General features: G+C 57.1%; 1 protein-coding gene across 1 annotated transcript in view; it reads left to right on the top strand.

Moving 5' to 3' along the window:
- Nucleotides 1-2,806: 2,806 nt before the first annotated feature.
- The window catches only part of SLC22A3 (solute carrier family 22 member 3), a 65,519-nt gene continuing 45,018 nt past the window's right edge, over nt 2,807-23,307 (top strand). The window contains exon 1 of the mRNA XM_079780502.1: nt 2,807-3,252. Within this exon, the coding sequence (XP_079636628.1) occupies nt 2,854-3,252 (399 nt within the window). The 5' untranslated portion in view covers nt 2,807-2,853. The remainder of the gene's footprint in view (nt 3,253-23,307) is intronic.

Below are 23,307 nucleotides of genomic sequence, written 5' to 3'. Positions count from 1 at the left end.
CACCTGCTGCTATAAACTGAGTGAAGTCATTTTATTTATGACTAGAGGCCCAGTGCACGAAATTTGTGCCCTGGTAGGATCCTTCGCAGCTGCTGGCTGGGTCCTCCCTCCCTTCCCCTGGCTGGCTTTGCCCCCTGGTCGAACTCCTGGTCGAGGGGACAATTTGCATACTACCCTTTTATTACATAGGATTTTTTTTATCATGTTTTATTTTCAGTTTCAGGTGACATACAATAGTATATTAGTTTAGGTGTGCAACCTGGTGCTTACACATTACACAAACTACACGTGATCATCGTGGTAAGTCTCGTACCCGCCTGGCACCATACATGGTTATGATAATGTTATGGACTAATTATCCATTTGTACCTAATCCCCGAGTGAAGTCATTTTAATTTTAATTTAATTTTTTGTTTTGTTAATCCTCACCTCGCATGGTTCTGAGGAGCAGAAGGGATCAGGGGTGAAGCGCATGGTACAGTCCTGGGTGCAGAGTCTGTTCCCTGAGCTACTGGAGGACGCTCGGTCAGATGGGTGTGGGGAGGGAGGGGTGCTGGGGAGGGAGGGTTAGGAGATGTGACTGGGACGGGGGCCAGCCTGCCTTTGGGAGAGCGGCCAGCTTAGTGGGGACCGGTCGTTTCCGAGGACCCCTCCAGGAGGACGTGAAGGGCTTCGATGTGGTTGCCCTGAGATGACTGGGAGAGATGGCTGGCTTTCCCCTCCGTGCGGACAGAGCCACGTGCCAGCGCGCTCTGAATCGGCGGAGGCAGATCTGCGTCACACAGAGACTCTCACCTGTTTTCAGGAAAAGTAAACGTCCCACATACCTGTCATCTCACTGTAAATGTGGGTTAGAATTTAGACCCTAAATCCCAGAGTCTAAGACATGAGAATGCGACAAAGGCTTGTTATCCCCTCCCTTCTGTGCCCTCGGATGGGTTCCTGACCTACAAACCTCTCTCTCAGCGCCTGGCCGTCCCTCCGAGTGGTATTTGTGATGGTGTTTCACACAGAGCCCTCCAATCGCTATACTAGCACTCAAGGTACATGGTAAAACCACCTAGACCACAAGTAATTCGACAGAAAGACAGAAAAAATCAGAACAGGTGTATTTGTACAAACTCCTGCCCAGCAGCCATATAACACTGCCCCTTACATCAACATCTCCTGCGGGTCTTGTTCTCCTGTCCTCTTCCTTTGGGCCACATTTTAAAAAGGGTTTGTTTTGGACTTTTCAGGTAACTCCCACCTTTTCACATGGAAGACATAGCTTTAACTCTCGCAGAATTGAATATTCCATCTTCTAGCCTTCAACCACCCGCATTAGGAAACCTATGTTAACATATGCACCGACTGCACTAAAATGACCTGGATTACTGGACTTCATACATTTTGTCTTTGTATTTTAAGGAAAATAGGCCTCAAACTCATTGCATGTTTATGGTTATTTTACAGTGGAAGAGATGACACAGCGACTGGTTTACGGGCTGGGGATCGAACCTGCAACCCAGGTGCGTGCCCGTGACTGGGAATCAAACCCAAGACCCTCCGGCCTCGGGCTGACGCTCTCACCACCGAGAAACACCGGCCAGGGCCCAGGTAAAATAAAGAATTTTTATGGAGACACAGAAGAGATGGCCTAGGATGCACTATTAGGGCTGGTCTGTGAATTGTTCTCTGTCTGCAATCAGGTAAGTGCAGAAACTGTGAGTGGCATTAAGAAACTTTTATACCGAACTGACGTCCCCGTGACATCCAAGTGTGTGACCGCTGGGCCCGGCTTCTGGAACAGGTGCAGGCCGTTTCCGATGTTGTGTGTCGTGAGAGGCAAGCCGTTCGTGCCCAATAAGACCACATACTGGTCTGCAACAGATGAGGAGCAGACAGCACGCGTGTCTCCTTCGCCAGAGGGCTGAGAAGCACCGGTGTCCAATGCGGCCTTGTATGTGTTGTGAGAGCATTATTCTGTGTCTACAGCCTCCTGTTCAATGACTGCCATTCCGTTTCTAAGTCCCATAGAGCGGGAGGGGAGTCAGGCTCTAAGAGATGCCTGCAGCTTTCCCCAGCCGGCCTTGTCCCTTCGGAGACGGGCGCTGAGGTCCAGAACCAGTGGGTCTCCCTGGATGCCCTGTCCGGGGAGGGGGCGGGCATTCCCAAACCGCTGAAGGCGGGGAGGCCCAGGAGAGAGGGCCCTTGGGCTCAGCAGGTAACAGCACAGCCGCCCCTCGCTGACACTTTCCCGAAGTCTAACCCGCGTGGTCTGCCTGTGCAATGGGTCCAGGATCCTGGGAACCGGCTGCCGGTCCAGGGGTGCGTGGAGCCGCCTCTGTGCCCCCAGGGGAGAGGCTGGAGGAGCGACTGGGCGCGGGCACCGACCCGGGGTGCGCGTCGCCAGTTCCCGGGCCGCACTCGGCGCCAGAGGCCACGTCCAGGAGCCGGAGCAGCGGTGACGCTGTGCTTTCCGCCCTGGAGGCCGGCCCGGCGCGGAGCAGCTGCTGGCAGCGGCCGAATGGAGCTGCGCGCCAGGCCCGGGCTGTGCCTGTCACTCGCAGACCCGGCCGGTCCCGGCGCGCGTGGCGCTCAGCCAGGCCGGGCGCCCCGGCCCCTCCGCGCCCACCCGGCCCCCTGTCCCCCCCCCAACCCCCCGCGGCGCGCCCCTGGGGTGCGGGGCCGGGGCAGCTGCGGGCGCCCCGGGGGAGGGAGGCGGGGGCCGCGCGCGCGGGCTCGGGGGCCGGCGGGACGGACGGGGGGCTGGCGCGGCGCCCGGGGGCGGGAGCGGACGGGGGCGGCGGCGGGTAAAGCGGGCGGCCGGCGGCCCGCGGCCACTCGGAGGCCGGGCGGCGGGCGCGCACCATGCCGTCCTTCGAGGAGGCGCTGCAGCGGGCCGGCGAGTTCGGGCGCTTCCAGCGGCGCGTGTTCCTGCTGCTGTGCCTGACGGGCGTCACCTTCGCCTTCCTCTTCGTGGCCGTGGTCTTCCTGGGCAGCCGGCCCGAGCGCTTCTGGTGCCGCGGGCCGGGCGCGGCCGCGCTGGCCGAGCGCTGCGGCTGGAGCGCCGAGGAGGAGTGGAACCGCACGGCGCCCGAGCGCGCGGGGCCGGGCAGCTGCCGGCGCTTCCAGCTGGAGGCCGCCAACGCCTCCGCCGCGCTCAGCTGCGCCGACCCGCTCGCCGCCTTCCCCAACCGCTCGGCGCCGCTCGTGCCCTGTCGGGGCGGCTGGCGCTACGTCCAGGCCCACTCCACCGTGGTCAGCGAGGTGAGCGCCGCCGCGGGGACCCGGCGGGGAGGAGGGGAGGGGAGGGGAGGGGACGGGCGCTGCGCCCCCCGCGGACGCGGGCACTGGGGCGAGCTGGCGCCGGGAAGGTTCGAAAGTCCGTGCGGGCTGGCACCTGGGGGTCGGTCACCTTTGGGGACCGGGCCATCCCACTCTTGCAAGTGCTGCGTCGTCAATGCCCGCGAAGCGCCCTCCGTGCGTCTCCCTCCACGCGTGAACGGAGAGAAGCTGGGGTTTCGGGTGGGAAGGAAACGCAGAGAAGTCAAGTTCTGGGACACCGCGCACACCCTCCCAGGCATCCGAGCATCCTGTGCGAAGTCTGTGGTCTCTGAGATGCGTTTGCACTCGTGGAAATTGGGGGGCAGCTGGCGCGGGTGGGTGCGAGGGGGCGGGGAAGAGCCGCAGGCTCCCTGGCGGCGAGGCTGAGCGGTCCCCTGGGCTCCGGTGGGGGTGCGGGGGCAGAGGGAAGGAGAAAGAACCTTTGAAGGCAGCGCCACTTTCTCCAGTTGCCAAAATGACAATCCGAAAGGCAAGGGGACAAAGGTCCAGGCTCTCCCAGGAAGTGGTTTGGGTCAAACTGCTCTGGGGCAAAGAGCAGCTGCCGAGAGAAGTTGGGAAAGCTGCGTTTTGGAACTATTTTAATTTTTCTCCACGAATCAATCACAGGGACGCCAGGAAAGCTACCTGCCCTGGGGCGGGGGCAGCGCCCACATTTCCCTGAGCTGTGGGCAGGCAGTGCACGGGGCAGCTGACTCCCACCCCCTCCCCGCAGGCCTGCTCCTGGCCGTGGCCGGGCTGCCTGCAGGCTGCCCATCTCCTTTCTGAGCGCGGATACAGGGGCAGCCCCCACCGAGCCTGGGAGGAGGGAGGAGCCCTTTTATGGAACTTTTAATTAAAACAAAACAAAACAGAAAAACACACAACAACAACACGATTGCATGTGCTCAGGCAGGCTGGGAAAGAAAAATCGTGTCCTTATTTATTGACATTAACAGGTGTTTTAAAGCACCTGCTTGAATAGTGAGTCAAACTGTGGATTCAGCCGCTGGTAGTGGTGTTCTCTCGTCTGCCGACCTCACCTCCCTGGGGCTGGGATCTTGAGGACTGGCTGTGCCGTCTGCCGGGTGTGGGTGTGAACGCACTGTGAGTGGGCCTGGGCTCAGGGCTCTGGAGCTAAAACCCCACGGCGGCCTGGCTGGGCAGGGTAGGGTGCCTGTGTGTTTGAGGTGCTTCCGTTGCTTCCGCATCCACGGGTAATTTATAAGCTGCAGCGGTCTTGTGGCCGCGGCTTCCCAGCTGCAGTGGGTAACGTGGATGGGTGTGGGCAGGGCAGGAGCCTGCACTCAGCTGCGGTGTTAGCCCGCGGCTTCTGTTTCACTCAGCGCGTACTTCCCAGGCCTGCCGGGAGACCCCGCCGGGAGAGGAGACACCGGACTTTCAAAGACACGTATATCCACTTCAAACAAAGTCAAGTGAACATTCAAAGCAGAACGCACGCACACGCGAGTGGAGTTCCCAGGGGCACGCGTGGTTTTTGAACATCAGCGAAGGGAGACACGGAATGTGTGAGCTAAGCCCAGACAGACACGCTAGAAGCATTCCGGGGTGCCGGGGTGGTTGCAAGCGTTCTGGGGTTATTTCAAGGAGGGCGAGGTGGTCTCTTTAAAGGTCAGTGGCTCCTAAAAGGCAGTGGGGAAGGCCGGAGGGCAGGAGATCGGGGTCCGGCCCGGAGAGCAGGGAGCTGGGCGGCGTGGGGGATCCAGCCTCTCGGGCTTAGCGTTCGCGTCTGTAAAATGACGGGTTGGGCTGAGCCCTCCGCGGCCCTGCAGATGCGTCAGGGCCATCACTGGGTGGCGGCTCGCTGTGCTCAGAACAATGACAAAAATGCTCAAGGAAGCCCGGCCGGTGGCGCTCAGTGGCTGAGCGTCAACCTATGAACCAGGAGATCAGGGTTCGATTCCCGGTCAAGGGCATGTGCCTGGGTTACAGGCTCTATCTCCGGTGTGGGGCGTGCAGGAAGCAGCTGATCCACGATTCTCTCATCATTGATGTTTCTCTCTCTCTCCCTCTCCCTTCCTCTCTGAAATCAATAAAAAAAATCTTTTAAAAAATCTTCAAGGAAAAGTAAAATATTGGGAAGGCACTCCTCCAGGCCCCCGGCGTGTTCCGAAGTGTATGAGAGAGATTGTTTAAAACGTCCCGAGTTGTTTGCTTCTTCTGGTTTGTTTTGAATTTGTTGATCCTGGAGAGGAAACTCCCCCACCTCCTCGGGAAGTCAGCCATCCGGAACAGCTCATTCTCGCTCAGTTCTGCACGGCGAGTAGTCTGCTGTCTTTGGTTTAGAACACGGCCCAGTTCGCTTTGGTTCCTCCATATTCTGTCCGATGGGTTAAAGGATCTTCAGTTCTGCCTTTGGCCAACACCCTGTACCCAGTGTGCTCTTAGAGACGTGCCCTCGAACATCCTTACCACCGAGAGGGGCTTTCTAAGGGAGGCAACCAGATGCCAGACTGTCTCCCTATGGCTGTCCTGTGTCATCCTCGCCCCCTGTGGGGGGGATATCATTGTCCTGGGCTCACAGAGGAGGTCCCTGAGCAGGAGAGGTGACAGGACCTGCCGAGACCCAGGCCCAGACCTAGCTCAGCCGAGTTGGGTCAGATACGGGGCTTGATTGGAAGAGGGTCCCCCCTCTCCTCCGTGCTTGGAACAAGTCAGGCAGCGTGACACCCGGTCACTCGCCCCTCCGAGTCCCCAGGGACGCTCCTCGAGGCTCCCACGTGGTGGCTACGTGGCCCCCTGGCCGAGGGGCCCCTGGGCTTCATTTCACGGTGTCACCCAGAGCAGCAGACGGGAGGCTGTGCCTGCGTTTCCTGGAAAGGGCTCTCTGTGCACTTGATGTGAACGTTGCAAAATGGGCGTTGAAGCCTCCCCCGCCCTCTTCGCATCTTACACAGCGAAGCGGCGCCAAGGAGCTAAGTCAATGCCAAGTGCCCTGCCCTTTCAACCCGCCTCCCCCTGTTCCTGCTGCTCCAGGCAGGCCCTGGTAGCTCGTCTACATTTAACCTCCTGCGGGCAGACCTCCTCACGTCCGCATCTCACCCTTCTCTGGTTGTCAGACGTGGGCAGGACCGAGCAGGGTGCTGTGCAGAGAGGTCCGGGCCCCCACACCCAAAGGTGTCAAGTCAGCGCCCAGGAGCGAGTCTTTGGAACCCCTGTCAGGGTGCTTAAATGCTTGCGTGGACGCCAGGGGAGGGCGGGGAGCTTCTCGGAGTCCCTCACGAGGAGCCGGGCTTCAGGGCGCCTTGAGAAATAGACCGACGCGTCCTTGTTTTCCCCCCTGAACCCTAGTTTTCTCCCACAACCAAGGAGAGTCCCTGCGAGGGCATAGCTGCTCCCTCGCGGAGAGCAGCGGCCGCCCCATCTCCGGGCTGTGGCGTGCTCCGCGGGTCTCCGCTCTGCTTCTCTCTCCTCGGGCCCAGGACAAAGGGCCGGCGGGTGGCCCGCGCTGACATCCCTGCCACCGGCATTCCGTCCACTGTTCGTCACGCAGGGCAGGGCCCCGCTGTGGGTCCTGGACAAAGGACTTCAGCCCGCGTTTCCGTCGGGACTGAATCTCCCATGGGCTCTGGGCTCTGGAGAAAGAGCGTCACTGTGTGCTGTTTTTCTTTCCAGCGTGGTTTGCGCCTTCGCTGTCTTTTGCTGCGTCAACCTCCGCAGGAGGACATGTGTTTTGTTAGGACTTCAAAGCGCCAACTGGGACACTGTCCGCTTTCGGTCTCATTAACTTCTCCGCGCTGTCGTGTGTTCTGCTTTGTGGATTTACGCTCCCGCTGCCTTCCCCAGCTTCCGCCGGGCGCTCAGCCCAGCGGTCCCAGCCTTCTTTTCTGGTCCCGGCCTTTAAAGCTGTAGGTTTACTTCTCTCTGCTTTTCGACTGCACCGGGCACGCTTTGGAACGCGGATTTTAATTATTCCATCGGCAGGATTTTAAACTTCTATTATTATTTCTTCTGTGGCCCATGATTTACTTTGAGGCTCACTTTAAATTTTCAAATGTGTGTCCATGTTTTTATCTTTTAATTGTTGACTTCTAATGTAACTTGGTGATCAGGAAGTGGGGTCTCTGTGGTGCTGCTCATTTGCATTTCATGGAAACCTGCTTTGGGGCCGTCTAGGAGGTCAGTTTTATAAACGTTTCATACATGCTTGAGATGAAGGTGGGGTCTTTATTTGGCACAGGGTCTACAGGTGCCCAATGCTGGAAGCTTGGCAATAGTATTGTTAAAATGTTCTAGATTTTCATCAGCTTTCCACCTGCTCGGTCTATGGAGACTAATGAAAGAGTATTGCAATTCGCCATTATGTTGGTGGGCGTGCCACGTTCTCCCTATATTTCCAGCAGATTTTAGAAGTTATGCACACGTATGGGTGCATGTATGTACAAATTCAGAATTTGTTTGTTTCATTGTTGACAGTATTACAGAGTCTCCCATTTTCTCCCCTTTCCCTCCACCCAACTCCCCAAGTTTAGAATTTTTAAATCTACATAGTGAATTGAACCTTTTATTATAGTACTAGAGGCCCGGTGCATGAAATTCCTGCATGGTTAGGGTCCCCAGGCCTGGCTGGCCATCAGGGCCGATCTGTGGGGCGCCCGGTGGGGCGATCGGGGCCCCTGCTGGTACCTGCCTTGGCTGGCAGCCTGGCTCCGCCCACTCACCAGCCCCACCCCCCGCCGCTGCCACTGGTCACCTCTCTCTTCAGGTTGACCTGCGGTGGGGGGGGGGGGGCGGGGAGGATGGTGGCGGGGGACCCCTGCTGGCACCCACCTTGGCTGGCGCCACCCACTCACTGGCCCCACCTCCAGCCGCCGCCGGTCAGGGCTTGTGGGCTGGGGGCAGCTCCTGCGTTGAGCATCTGCCCTCTGGTGGTCAGTGCACATCATAGCGACTGGTCATTCTGCCTGTTGTTCCGCGGTTCGGTCGATTTGCATATTAGGGTTTTACTATATAGAATAGGCACCCTGTTTAAATCCGTGATGTATAGTATCTCAATGCCTCCTTTGTCTGGTATTAATATAGCTCCTCCAAGTTTCTTGTAACTGACCTTGACCTCAGCCTCCAAGGACAAGGAGGAGTCCAAGAGGAACAGACGAGGAAAAGGATGCCCACTTCTCCTCGTCTTCACCTCATTTCCGCTGTAGCCATTAGTTAAATGCCCTTGGAGGCAGTGGGTGGGGTGCATTCCTGTGACCCACCCACAGAGACTTGGTTCATAACCTTCATTTTTCACAAGCGTGTGAGGCCCACAGAGGTAGTCCGTGGGCCACATGTGGAGACGTGCTGGGTGTTTTTCTGTGAGGAGCATGAGGAGAGCATCATGGGTGGAACAGCCTTATGGGTGGTTGAAGCGCGGGCCAGTTCCCCCAACACACCCTGCAGACCTTGGGCGGAAGCACCACCCCGTTACCGCGAGGCAGGGGTCCGGATGTTATCAGATGAAATGCTGTGTTTCTCTGCAGAAAGCTTGGGGCTTTCCAGAGATCGTCAACTGGAAGTAAAGTCCTGTAAGCGGTCAGGAGAGGGAGCCCACAGCTGAGCCACACTCCCTGGGCGTCTTAGCAAACCTTACAGTGGAGCCTCGGGCAAAGGCAGGACACAACCCAGTGGGATGTACAACGTTTGGGATATGCCACATGGGACATGTGTCTACTTTTTGATGTGTGGGTTAGAGAGTCTTGGCATAAGGCAGATTAGCGTGGTAGAAAGTGCATACATGTCCTCTAGGGTCAGATAGATCTGGGCCTACATCCCAGCTCCTCTGTCTCTCAACTTCAAGGGCGCGTCACAGAACCTGCCCGAACCTCAGTTTCCTTAGCTCTAGAATGGGCATGGTAACACCTGCCTTGGAGATTGGTCTGACAGGGATGCAGAGTGCGTGTCTTCGTGCCTGGCCATGTGTGATGCTCAAAAAATCAGTTCCTGTCAACACGTAAACAGTCCTGAGCCAGTGGAGGAGGGGGAGGGGGAGAGGGAGTCCCGAGCTAGTGGAGGAGGGGGAGGGGGAGAGGGAGTGCGTAGTGGGCCAGGCTGGACCCTGGAGCTGGAGTTTGCTGACCTCTGACCTAGCACAATGCATCACGAATACATTTGCCTAATGACAGCGAGCCGGTGGGCGCCTCTCCTCAGCTTTCCTTCTGGGTTGGTGTCCGCTGAGGTAGCAGGTGTACGCTGAGATATGATTGTGTCATTTTTCTTGGCTTCTAATGCCGATATGGGAGTTTTACAGACAAGACGTGAATTCATCCATCAGACTATGGAGTGCAGTTTTACTTTGTGTGGGATTAAAGTCTGTTTCTTTTTCTTTCTTTCTTTCTTTTATTTTTTTAAAAGTCTGTTTCATTACTGTTTGGGCACCACGGAGGCAGCCTGGGTAAGATGGTGGTTGTCCGTGAAAGGCCACCAGCCCTGTGGGGTCCAGCGTCAGAGCCCCCAGGGAGGCCCGTGTCAGAGTGGGCCGGGCCAGGCCGCGTCGGGGCGTGCTGGCCAGAGGAGGGGAACCGAGGCAGAGCGGTAGCCCCGCTGCTCAGGACAATGGACCGTGAGACGGTTTCGTGTAAATGAGGTCCCAAGGGTTTGAAAGTCTCTGCCGTTAGCGGAGTGGGGTGTCTGGAGTGGGAGCCCACATGTCATGAGCTCAGGGGGCTGAGGCGACCGCGCCCTCCGGAGAGGAGACGGGCATCCATCGCCCGGACGGTGCTGACCAGGCAGGGAGGGCCGGGCTCCCTGGGGGAGCGGCTCCCTCGGCCAGCTCTCCGCAGCCGCCCTGCTGGACAGCGGCTGGCGGCTCAGATGCCGTCTCCGTTGCTGCTGATGCCCCGCGTACGCACGGGGTGGCTCTGGTTTCACGGGGCTCTGCCAACTGGAAGCGCCCGTGGCCACGGCTCAAGTTGAAAGACAGCATGTGTGTCCCCAGCCCCTCGGGCCGGGACCTCAGCCGCTGCCACTAAGACACACAGGAGGCCGGGGCGCCAGCCTCTCCTGTCCTGAAGACTGTGGGCGCCGATGGGGAAGGGGCTGCGAGACAGCAGTGTGTGCGTTTACCAGGGAGGGCTTTTCCCAAGCCGTGCTCTGCAGACATGCATGCGAAATGCGTTTCCTTTCATTGTTCTCAAGTGAGTGTTTCAGAGCAAATTCGCCGAGGGAAGTCACATGGGTAAGCGAACATATTAACTATCCAGGGTAGGTGAGGAGATTAAATAGAAACTAATTGAAATTAATTTGGCATCGATTTTAAAACGATCAAATAAAGAAATACATTTCAGAGTTGCCGTGGTGCAAAGGAAATTGTTCCAAGTCCCTTCCCCACGGAGTTCTTCACATATATACACATATATCATTGATTCCAGAGGAAGGGAGAGGGAGAGAGAAGCATCAATGATGAGAGCTAATTGCACACTAAATCTTGCTTCTTATCACTAAATGTGGCCCCCCGAGTCCTCAGGTGTCTGGTCTCGTCTGGGGTGGCTGGACTGGCTCAGACCCCGCACTGGGCCCCGACTGCAGGCGGAGCAGAGAGGTGCGGGTGTGGCCCCGGACGTTCCTGAACCTGGGGAATCTCAGGGTGGAATAGATAGCCCCGGAGCTGCAGGGCGCGGGCAGGGGTCTGGCACACCTACAGGGGCGTTTGCTCACGTTTCACGTAAAAGAGAGAACAGGGTCAGCTTCCCTGATTCAAGGTGTGCTGGTTGGCGGGGTGGGGGCACCTTTGCAGATAAGGGTGGCCCCACGTTCCCAGCAGTTAGAGGCTCTTGGAGGACAGATTTGTGTGAGGGTCCCTTCCTGTATGAAGCCTCCCAGGTGCCTGCAGGGTCAGGTAGGGAGCTGGCTTGTACCCAGGTCCTGCAGCCTGGCTGCAGCTTACCCCCCCCCACCCCCCCCGGCGTCTGCGGCTCTGCATCGTCTTCACAGCGGCCTGCATCGCTGAGCCCTCACTCCGGGCCTGAGCCTCGTCCCCACAGCGGCCTGCACCGCTGAGCCCTCACTCCAGGCCTGAGCCTCGTCCTCACAGCGGCCTGCACCGCTGAGCCCTCACTCCAGGCCTGAACCTCGTCCTCACAGCGGCCTGCATCGCTGAGCGCTCACTCCAGGCCTGAGCCTCGTCCCCACAGCGGCCTGCACCGCTGAGCCCTCACTCCAGGCCTGAGCCTCGTCCTCACAGCAGCCTGCACCGCTGAGCGCTCACTCCAGGCCTGAGCCTCGTCCTCACAGCAGCCTGCACCGCTGAGCGCTCACTCCAGGCCTGAGCCTCGTCCTCACAGCGGCCTGCACCGCTGAGCGCTCACTCCAGGCCTGAGCATCGTCCTCACAGCGGCCTGCACCGCTGAGCCCTCACTCCAGGCCTGTGCACCACCCTCACAGCGGCCTGCACCACTGAGCCCTCACTCCAGGCCTGAGCATCACCCCCACAGCGGCCTGCACCGCTGAGCCCTCACTCCAGGCCTGTGCACCATCCTCACAGCGGCCTGCACCACTGAGCCCTCACTCCAGGCCTGAGAATCGCCCTCACAGCGGCCTGCACCGCTGAGCCCTCACTCCAGGCCTGAGCATCACCCTCACAGCGGCCTGCACTGCTGAGCGCTCACTCCAGGCCTGAGAATCGCCCTCACAGCGGCCTGCACCGCTGAGCCCTCACTCCAGGCCTGTGCATCACCCTCACAGCGGCCTGCACCGCTGAGCCCTCACTCCAGGCCTGAGCATCACCCTCACAGCGGCCTGCACTGCTGAGCGCTCACTCCAGGCCTGAGAATCGCCCTCACAGCGGCCTGCACTGCTGAGCCCTCACTCCAGGCCTGAGAATCGCCCTCACAGCGGCCTGCACCGCTGAGCGCTCACTCCAGGCCTGTGCCTCGCGGAGCATCTCAATCCTTCCACCTGTAAACGTCACATCCGTTTGGCACGAAGAGCAGCTGAAGCACAGAAAGAGCAGTTGGGCACCTTGTTCAAGACCACGGAGAGAGGAACGGACAGACCGAGAGTCCATTGAGGCGTTTCCTCCGAAGCTCTAGCTCTGCCCGCTGCTCCGACACAGGGCCTGATGGTCCAGGCTGGGTTGACTCCACCTTCTTCGTGATGTCACAGCTGCTTCAGGGCGGGGAGCGGTGACCCGACGCCTCCCACCTCTCCCCGAAGCCACAGGACCCCAATGCCTCACCTCGTAGGCAGTCACGCCCTTTGTCGGCACAGTTCCTTGGGTTCGTCGGTGCAAGTGGCTTTCACTTTCTTACAAACAACGTCCGAGTGACGAGCTGCGCTGGAGGATGGTGGAGCGGCTGGGCTCTGTGACCGCCATGAGCAGGTTCTAGCCACGCAAAGCGCAGCCAGAGCACACGGAGCCCTCTGGCCCCGACGCAGAATGTGCTGGTCTCTGGCCGCAGGCAGGGCAGCCCGGCACCGCCTGCACCTGTCGCCTCGCCGGGCCGCCTGGACCTGGGAGAGGCTGCTGTCCAAGAGGCGTGCCCGCACTCCCCCGCCTTCCCCCGCCCCTTCTGAGCATGGGGCTTGGAAAGAAGCTACAGGGTTCTGACATGAGGCGCTCCTTCACACGTGTGAAGGCACCAGACGTTCTTCGGTAAATCTGGACAGAGTGGGAGGAGGGAGGAGGGGTCATCCACCGGCTCCTCCTCCCAGGACCAGTTCCTCCCGAGGCACGAGCTGCCTCCCTCGGTCAGTGTGCCCGGAGTGGCGCCTGGTGGAGGCCCTGAGGGGGAGGCCAGGGGCGCAGGGCCTGGGCAGAGGCCAGGAGCTGGAGTGGTGGTCGAAGCTCCCCAGCCGGGTCAGGAGGCAGGAGAAGCCGAGAAGCTCAGAGGGGGGCAGAGGGTCCCACGTGGGGACCAATAGACCATCGGTTCCTGCACAGAGTCTGGCTCGAGCTCTTAGGGCCGTGCTCACCAGTGTCTGCCTCCGTGCGCCGTCACCTGCACACGCACTCCTGCCTCGGTCTTCCATCCACCTGGCGTCAGACCCCCCCTCCCCGGCCCCGCCCGGGAGCCAAGGGGTTGCCCTGAGTCCCCACGTTGTCTGCGGAGTTTCTCCTTACCATACTGTGTTCTGCATGCCAGCCCCCACTTGCTTCTAGGGCTGGCACCTGGGGCTGTCTCGGGGTGACCAGCTGTCCCGTTTGCCTGGCATTGCGGGGTTTCCTGTGACAAGACTTCCAGTGAGAATCCCGGGCACACCGGACAACTGGTCACCCTGGGCGCTCCGGGAGGGTAACTGGTTCACAGGACGATGACGATGGAAAGTGGCGAACATGGTGTGTCGTAGAGGGGAAGGTGGCTGTATGAACACAGGGCTCCCATCGGTTCTCGGGGACACGGTCCAGCTCTGGTATGACACTGTCGGCACGTCTCCACCCGGTACACGGCGGGTGAGAAGCAGGACTGCAGGGCGGAGGCCTTGGGGGGCACAGCTTGCAGAGACACCTTCCCGAGCTCAGGACATGGCCTCCTGCCTCTGGTTGGTGAGAGGCCACTGGCGACCTCCCGCAGGCGGCTCCCAGCAGCTGGCTGCCCGGGGGAGGGGCCTCCTGAGGAGGGAGCGGGAGCGGGAGGGGAGGGCCGAGGAAGCCTCTGGCACAGAGCAGCCGGTTCTGGAACCTTCACCAGCGACAGCGGGCGTTTCTACACTCGGCACGGCCCCGGGGAAGCGGATCTGCCTCTCTTGATCTGAATGATCAGAACGGCGGCCTCGGCATTTGGAAGGAATTAAGAGTTGAATCTGACCCAGGTTTTAATAGTGATAGTCTGTTTCTGTGTATTTTTTTAAAAAATTTTTATTGATTTCAGAGAGGAAGGGTGAGGGAGAGAGAGATAGGAACATCCATGATGAGAGAGAAGCAAGGATCAGCTGCCTCCTGCACCCCACATTGAGGATTAAGCCCACAACCCGGGCCTGTGCCTTGACCGGGAATCGAACTATGACCTCCTGGTTCATGGGTCGGCACTCAACCACTGAGCCACGCCAGTTGGGCAAGAAGCTGTTCAGTATTCTTCCACCAAGACAGGACCTGACCCGTCTGTCCATCCCTCCTGTTGTCTCGGGGTGGGGGGGTCCTAACAGCCCCTCCCCCCGGAGGTCAGTCTCTCCCCACGCTCGGGCCCCACCTACTTCTCAGCCACCCCCACGCCTGCCCCCTCCCTGGCATCCGCTGCCGCCACATTGGAACAAGCTCAAGGGCATCTTCTCGATAGGACACTGCCCATGGCCACACGTCCCTGCGCTGAGGACGCCTGCTTCCGTCCACATTCTCTCCTTCCTCCTTCCCCCCCACCAGGGGTGACGCCCTCCGTCCCCACCATCCCACAGACTCGGCCCTCACCAGGGTCTCCCGCACCCCGCGGCCCACTCCCCTCTCGTTCCTGGTCTCGTGTCCAGCACCCCGTGTGCCTGTGCTGCGGGCGGAGCGGGATTCACACGTGGGCACCGTTCTGCTCTGCTGGGCTCCCGTGCCCTCCGGCCGCCCTGTGCAATGGCCGCTGGAGCCAGCACATGGGCAGCTGGCACAGCTGGGCGGCCTGGTCTGCTGGGCCCACGCACTTCCAGGAACCAGAACTGATCCCCGTGGTGACACACGAGTAATACGGGTGAACTCTCACGCGTTGCATCATCTCCACTGCCCCCCTCTCCCCAGGCGCCTGCCTGGGTCTGGGACGCCCTTGGAGATTCCGTCCGCCGTTCCCCACCTTCTCAGGGACACCCCTCTGTAAGCAGCACAGCCTCCAGCCGGCCTGTGTGGGTGCAGAACCCCGAGTGCCTGTGTTTACCTGTGTCACCTCCCGAATGAGGCCACATTCCATTCGCATTTCAAAACCGCACCCCCCCCCCCCCCCCACCACCACCAAGGAGGTGCTGCAGCGCCCATTCCTGCCTCCTGGGAAGTCTCACTCCTTCATCAGGAGGGAAACCAGGCCGGGATGCGGGGTGCGCTGCTGGGGAGAGCCAGCCCGGGAGCAACCCGGCGGCCCCTGCGTGTGGGTCTCGTGGGCCACCTCACAGCCTCGTCCTCTCCATCCTCGGTGTCACCAGGAGGCGAGTGGGTGCAGAGAGCGTGGCGCATGCGCACCGTGGACTGACTCAGCGTGAGGAAGGTGCGAATCCTGCCTCTGCAGCAGCCTGCAGGGCCCCGGAGGGCACTGTGCCGAGTGAAACACGCCAGACAGTGGGAGACACGTGCCCGGTGGTTTCACGTCTGTGTGGGCTCTGAAACACAAACAAATGCGTAAGCTGAACAGAAACAGACTCTGAGACAGAGGACCTCTTCGTGGTGGCCGGGGGACGGGGGTGCGGGGCTGGGTGAAAGGGTGAGGGGTGAAGAAGTACAAATTGGTCATCACAGAATAGTCACGGGGTGTAAAGTACAGCATGGAGGATAGACATTGTAATACTGTACGTGCTGTCAGGTGGACACGAGATTCATCCGACTGGTCGCTTAGTAAGTACGTAAAATCTAATCACTGGGCTGTACACCTGAAAGGAACATATATTGTAGGTCAACTGTCATTGGAAAATAAAAAATTACCTGAAGTAAAAAAAAGAGTTATGCGTCTTGGTCTTTAAATTGTTTGTTTTGCCAAGGAGAGAAGGTTCTAGAATCCAGAGCCACCTTGACCGCGTGTCTTTTTCTTGGCTCAGACTAAGCTAGCCAACAGGCACACAGACGGTGGCTCAGACTGTATTAACCGCGTGGAAACGTCCCCGAGCTACCGGTCTGAGAGCGACGGGGACCTCAGAGCAAGGCTTCGCCGAAGGAAACCCGGCGGCCGTCCCGCTTCTGCGTCACGCCATGTAGACCAGGGGTCCTCAAACCTTTTAAACAGGGGCCAGTTCACTGTCCCTCAGACCGCGGGAGGGCCGGACTATAGTTTAAAAAAAACTATGAACAAATTCCTATGCACACTGCACATATCTTATTTTGAAGTAAAAAAAACAAAACGGCAAAAACACCCGCATGTGGCCCGCGGGCCGTAGTCTGAGGACGCCTGATTTAGATGCTTTTAGACCCGTGGTCGGCAAACTGCGGCTCGCGAGCCACATGCGGCTCTTTGGCCCCTTGAGTGTGGCTCTTCCACAAAATACCACGGCCTGGGCGAGTCTATTTTGAAGAAGTGGCATTAGAAGAAGTTTAAGTTTAAAAAATTTGGCTCTCAAAAGAAATTTCAATCGTTGTACTGTGGATATTTGGCTCTGTGACTGATGAGTTTGCCGACCACTGTTTCAGAGCAGCCGCGAGCAGGGCTCCGTGGCGAGGAAACGATGGCAGCGGCTCACTTACCTAAGAGAGATCCTTCAGTGAGGTCTGTGTGATGACTGGTGTTTATTTACTTAAAGGAAAATGACCGGGGTTTTAAAAATACCGAAACGAGAGAGTTTGGGGCATGTGCTGACCTGTGCATCCATCCAAGTAGAAGTAGCTTAGGGACGATGAAGCTGTTCAGTATTCTTCCACCAAGACAGGAATGTCATGAGCCGTCTATTGTAAGTTGGGGAAACAGGTACAGGGAAACTATTAAAAACGAATAACGTGAAGAATGTGTATTTTAACAAGTTGTTAAAACTGCGTTTTTTATGAGGCTTCGAGGTGGGGGCCAGGGGGTGGCGGCCAGAGGCCAGGACGCACGCGATGTCCAAGTGGGTGGACATCCTCCCACGTCCTGACGAGCATGTGGCCAGCAAGGTCTCGAGTCTCAGCCTGCTCGTCCGGGAGGTGATGGTCACAATCGTGTCCCCCGCCGGGAGCTGCTGGGGGATTGAACGAGATGGTGTATCCAAAGCAGCTGACCTAAAGCCTGGCCCAGGGGAAGGTCAGGGGTCAGTAAAGAGCCCTTTCACCCCTAGGTCCCGGGCGGGAGCCTGCCGCGGCGCTTACTGTGAGCGTCCCTGTGCACCTGCTCCCCTGGACCTCTGGGCGGTGGGGTCCGATGCCGATGGCTGAGGTCGCTGCCTCGCCCTCGCCGTGTCCTGCCTACCTGTTACCGTGTCCTTGGGACGGCCCTCAGGGAGCCTTCCGTTAAGAGGCCGTAAAATGGGGTCTTCATGAGCTCCATGCACGTGTCTTGTTTCATAATGAAAACAATTTGTTCTTAAAGCTCATTCAGAAGCAGGTGTTTTCAATGTGGGGCCTGTACCTCTAATCAGTGTGGGCTCAGGTCCCTGACAGGGTGCAGGGTGGCCCTGGAGCTGGGAGGGCGGGGGCAGCCAGCTCTACCTGCCCTTCAGCCCTCCTCCTGCACCCCTAGCTCCTGGGCAAGGACGGCTGGGGCACCCTAGGACTTTGGGACAGGCACTGCTGGGCGGGAGGGTGTGTGTGTGTGTGGGGGGGGGCGCTAGAAACACTATCCAGTTACACAAATAACGAAGTTGTGCCTGCACTTTGGGTCAAATAATTATAAACTTTACAGTCACAACAGGGAAACGTCCGCAAAGCTTCGCCCTCCAGGCGGAACAGAGCCCGTCCCCTGTTGTCCCCTGGGCCTGGCCAGAACCTTCCGCGGGTGACAGGCCTTCTCAAGTCCCTTTCCTGGAGTCTCACCAATTGGAGATTTTGTGAAAAGAAATGTGCCGTCCAAGCCACTCAGCCTTGCTCTCGCTAACAAACGCAAGGCGAGGTGAGCACCGGGCCGCAGGGGGAGCCGTGGGCGCAGGTGCGGAGAAGCGTGGGATCGGCTCCAGGTTTGGTTTGTTTGGATCCGGTCACCGTTTTTTCACCGTCAGGCGCTTTGTTGACGTGTCCGACCGCAGCTCCTGCTTCTCTGGTCGGCTTCGTCATTGTCACGTTTCTCCTCGCACACGGTTCCCTGCGGCTTCGCTCCTCGCCTAAGCCACGTGCGTGTCCTGGGGTTGGTGACACTCACTCCCTGTTCACAGAGTCAGAACATTCCAGACCCGGAGAGCACGGGCCCGAGCGAGGTCTGCTCCGTGTCCCCGAACCTGACACGCAGACAAACGAAGGCACAGAATGCCCTAGGCCAGTGGTCGGCAAACCGCGGCTCGCGAGCCACACGCCACCCACACCCGCACTTCTTCTAACGCCACTTCTTCAAAACAGACTCGCCCAGGCCGAAAACCGACTTCTGCGCACGGGCCACGAAGTTTCCATCGCACTGTCCGTGCGCGCCCGCACGTGGTATTTTGTGGAAGAGCCACACTCAAGGGGCCAAAGAGCCGCATGTGGCTCGCGAGCCGCAGTTTGCCGACCACTGTCCTAGGGGGATGTGTCCGAGTCCGAGCGGCGGTGAAGGATTCGAGTCTGGCTTCTCAATGTTCCTATCCGAGCCGGCCACGTTGGTCAGAGTTTAAAAGGCGTGTTGCGCCGGGGAAGGGCCGGGGCGGGGGGGGGGGTGGGGGTGGGGGGCTCCGCAGGCCCCTCGCGGGGCTGGAGAGGGCGTCTCGGGCCTCTTCTGCCGTGGCCCCAGCGTGGCGGGCGCTGTCGTCAGAGCGGGTCCCCATTGGAACGGGCTTTGGCAGAGTTTGGGAGGTGTGCGTGTTACTCCGTGTTCTGACTGGGTTATGAAAACCTTTGGCAGCTGTGGCTTCCAAGTGGAGGAAGAGGGCCAGCAGGATACTGAAAGGCAGAAACGAAAACCCAGTAAAACGTCCTGGGTGCTCGTCTCCACCCTCAGGTTCCTCTTTAGGGGACGCAGGGACAGGACCGCGCCCGGGAGTCCTTGACGGCAGAGTCTAACGGGCTGGAGGCGGGGTGTCGGGGAGAGGCCCCAGCGGTTCACAGGGCGCCGCCTCACCCCGCACTCGGGAGGCGGGCAGCGGGGGTGCGAGGAGGTGGTGTCTGTCTTTCTTTCCAAAGAACAGAGAGACGGTCGTGTGTTTACTGCCCTCGAACGGGACGAATAAGCTCATTCCCAGTGTGGCTGTTGTTGTTGTTGTTGTTATTAGTTTTTAGTAGTTTTCCTGTATCTGCTTCACCCAACCTACAAGAGACAGCTCGCGACATTCTTCCAGCTCTTCCCCTGGGTCTTACAGCCCACAAGTGCCGATGATCACTTTACACTTGGGAAGAATTTCCCACGTATCCCTGGTGCTGTTTTCAAAATGCCAGGCAAATGTGACAGAACTAATTTTTGTACCAGTAAAAGTCCCCATTTCATCTCTCATTTTCATGACAGTTCACTGGGTACCTTCTTTTTCCAAAACCAAAGAATCAGAAAAGGCATCTAAACGTGTATGACCGTGACTAGTTTTAAACCTTATAAAGTTGTAAAGGATGTAGCCTGACATTTCCAGGAGCCACCTGCCACCACTCATAGTCATTGCAGCGTTATTGACTGTACTCCTTATGCTGACCTTACATGCCCGTGACTGTAACTACCAACTTATATTTTGTAATCCTTCATCTTCTTCATCCAGACCTCCAAGCCCCTCCCATCTGACAACCCTCAGTGTGTTCCCTGTATGTATAGTCTGTTTCTGTTTTGTTTGTTTATATTGTTCTTAAGATCCCATATATAAGTGAAAGCACATGGTAGTTGTCTTTCTCTGAGTTATTTTACTTAGCGTAATACCTTCTAGGTCCATCCATACTGTCACAAGTGGTAAGATTTTATTCTTTTTATGGCTGAGTAATATTCCGCTATATATATCACTGCTTTCTTATCCAGTCATCTATTGGTGGCCACCTGGGTTGCTCCCATGTCTTGGCTGTTGTAAACAATGCTGCAGTGAACATAGGGGTGCATATATTCTTTGGAGTTGGTTTTTGTTTTGTTTTTTTTCAGATGTATATCCAGAAGTAGAATCACTGTGTCATAAGGCAGTTCCACTGTTAAATTTTTGAGGAAACGCCATGCTGTTTTCCAGTAGTGGCCACACCAATCTGCATTCCCTCCAACAGTGCATGAGGGTTCCCTTTTCTCCACATCCTCACCAGCATTTGTTGTTTGTTGATTTATTGATGGTAGACATTCTGACAGGTGTGAGGTGATATCTCATTGTTTTAATTTGCATCTCTCTGACGATGAGTGAAGTTGAGCATTTTTTCATATGTCTCTTGGCCACCTGTCTGTCCTCTTGGGAGAAGTGTCTATTCAGGTCCTTTGCCCATTTTTTAATTGGATTGTTGGTTTCTATGGTGTTGAGTTGTCTGAGTTCTTTATACATTTTGGATATTAATCCCTTCTTGGATGTATTATTGATGGATATCTTCTTCCATTCAGTGGGTTTGCTTTCGTTTTGTTGCTGGTTTCCTTTGCTGTGCAGAAACTTTTTAGTTTGATGTAATCCCATTTGTTTGTTTGTTTGTTTATTTATTTTTGTTTCCTTCTCCCTGAGGAAAAATATTTTTTAAAAACATTCTTTCTAATACCATATGCAGGCCCTGTTATTATCCTAAGGTAGATTACTACTTGAGTAATAAAGACAGCTGCTCAGCAGACCCATTCTAGGCAGGAGGCGTCCCCTGCGAGGCTTGAATTCCAGTGTCAGGTGTTAGCGTGTGTGTGACGAAGCAGCTTCCACGGAGCCCGCTCCTCCCAGCACTCCGGCGGGCCTGGGGGACTGAGAACACTGGCACAATGTGAGTCAGGTACTGTGCAGAGCTCTCTGTGAACTCTGCTTTCGGGGAAGGTGGACGAGTACACTGTTCTAAACGCTAAGTGTTAAACTTATCCAACAGTGTCCTCAAGGTTTAACATGTAAATTAAGACAGATATTTAATTAAGCTTAAGAAAGAAGTGGTAAATTGGTGTATCTTATTTTCTTAAAGTATATCTGTATAACTCGTAAGAGTGATGACATAATGATAGAGACCCCTTGTTGGCGAAGAGATTATTGTCACGTCTCCTCCAGCCACCATCTTTCTATCGATTTGGAAAGCTGAGCCAGGAGGGAGCTAATGTGATGTGGAGGGGCAGGGGTGAAGAGAACATCAGCAATACTTTACGCCTGAGATTCCAACCTCCCACGTCATGACACTAACCCTTCATTCAGTTACATTCCCAATAGTTCAGTGGAATAGAGAAAAAAATTTAACTAGGAAATTCTGAAGGGCCCATTTATATCTAGAGGCCCAGTGCACAAAATTTGTCCGTGGGGCGGGGGGGGGGGGGGGCCAGGGCTGTGTGTCCCTCAGCCCGGCCTGCGCCCTCTTACAATCCGGGACCTCTCCGGTAGGGTCCCTAGGCCTGGCCGGCGATCAGAGCCTATTGGCGCTTTCCTTTCCCCAGCTGCCGGCCGCTGGCCCCGCCCCCGCCACTGCCACAGCTTGCCATCTGTGTGGTGCTGTTCTCCCCTCCCCACCCCCGACCTACCACCAGTTGCCTCCCTCTGCAGGCAACAGGCGTGGGGTGCAATTGCTTGGCTGGCCTGGGCCTCCCTCTGTGGGTGAACGCTGGCTGGCCCCACACACTCGCCACAGCGTCACCAACCAGGTAGCCTGGGCCTCCCTCTTTGGGGTGACCAGAGGCCCCACCCACCTGGCTGGGACTTCACTATCGGATCGCTGCGCAGAGGGTGGCCTGGGCCTCCCTCTTTGGGGCGATTGCAGAGTCTCCCCACCCTCACGCTCGATTGATCGCCCCGTTGGCCGGTGGCCTGGGCCTCTCTCTTTGAGGCGATCGAATGTGGAGCCCCCTCATCAATCGCCCCACAGAGGGTGGCCTGGGCCTCCCCCTTCGGGGCGATCGTGGGGTGATGGCGGGCCTCCTGACCAATCGCATCGCACCCACCTTGGCTGGCCTGGCGCCAGTGCGTGTCATAGCGTGGTCGTCTGGAAGGTCGTCCAGATGGTCGTTCTGCTGTTCGGTCATTCGGTTGATTTGCATATTACGCTTTTATTATTACAGATGAGCTAGTTAATCTTCTGAATGAAATGAGACATTCACTTTAGAATTATTTTATAGTCTGAAAGCTAATTTTATGCGATTTTAAATGTAGAAATTAAATATTATCATGTAGGTATTATGTAAATATTATCATGTAGCACACCAAAGTGTGCTAATTTCCAATTTGATCTAACTAAATTTGTGTTAAAAAAAATAACATAAAAATTCTCTTTCACTTATTAACTGACTGCATTTCGCAGCCCAGGCACAGCGTGGGTGGCAGAAAGCGTAAGCCATCCCTGGGGGGACGTGAGAGCACAGCCTCCCACGGGCGGGCCAGCTGGAAGTTGCGGGGAGACTCCCCAGAAGCAGGAGAGCCATGGAGAGCACACATCCCGGAACCTGAATGTAACCTCCTCCAAATCCCAGCGGTGACCACCAGAGGGCCAGGCTGCACCAGGCCACTGCCAAGAAGCCCTAACAGTGAGCTAAGTTACCGACTGCTGGATCACAGGCTGCCCGAGTTTGCAGAGCGAGTCCAGACCCGTGAACCTCCCACCGGAACAGAAGCCTCCAATCATTAGGAGAGCACAACAGGAATCACTGACGTGACTGTTCTCTGCCAGCTTCAAGCCCTGCCCTTTGACAGCTCAAGCCAATAAGACAAAGAACAGGAAATGTGATCATGGGAGGAGGTGGGGGGTGGGAGGTGGGGGCAGAGTGGCAAAGGTGGCCAAACGGGGCTGACTCTAGTGGTCTTAGGTGTTGGATTTAGTAGCCAATGACTTTAAGACAGCTATCAATGCATTCAAACAAACTAGGTTCAAAGAATTAAAGGAAAAATGGTCTTAATGAATAATAGAGAATCTCAACAGAGAAACAGAAACTTAAAAGTGGAAATTCTAGAACTGAAAACTATAATAAACTGAGATGACAAATTGACTAAATGGGCTCAATAGCAGATGGGAAATGGCAGGAGGAAGCATAAGTGAACTTGAAGGTAGACCAATAGAAACAACCCAGTCCTGAGAAAGAAAAAAGGCGTAGACTAACGGTGCCCCAGGAGACCTGAAGGACCACCTCGGGGGGCCGGCACGCAGAACCCCAGTCCTGCCTGTGCATCCGGCTTGCGGTCAGGGAGGGATGGCAACACGTGAGAGCTGCCATCTGCCAGGAATGAGTGTGAGGGGTTGGTTTTTGTTTTTCT

Source organism: Cnephaeus nilssonii (assembly GCF_951640355.1).
Source record: "Cnephaeus nilssonii genome assembly, chromosome: 9".
In the NCBI taxonomy this organism is placed as follows: Eukaryota; Metazoa; Chordata; class Mammalia; order Chiroptera; family Vespertilionidae; genus Cnephaeus; species Cnephaeus nilssonii.
The sequence above is the reverse complement of the archived record's forward strand: the minus strand, read 5'-3'. Positions and strand labels throughout refer to the sequence as shown.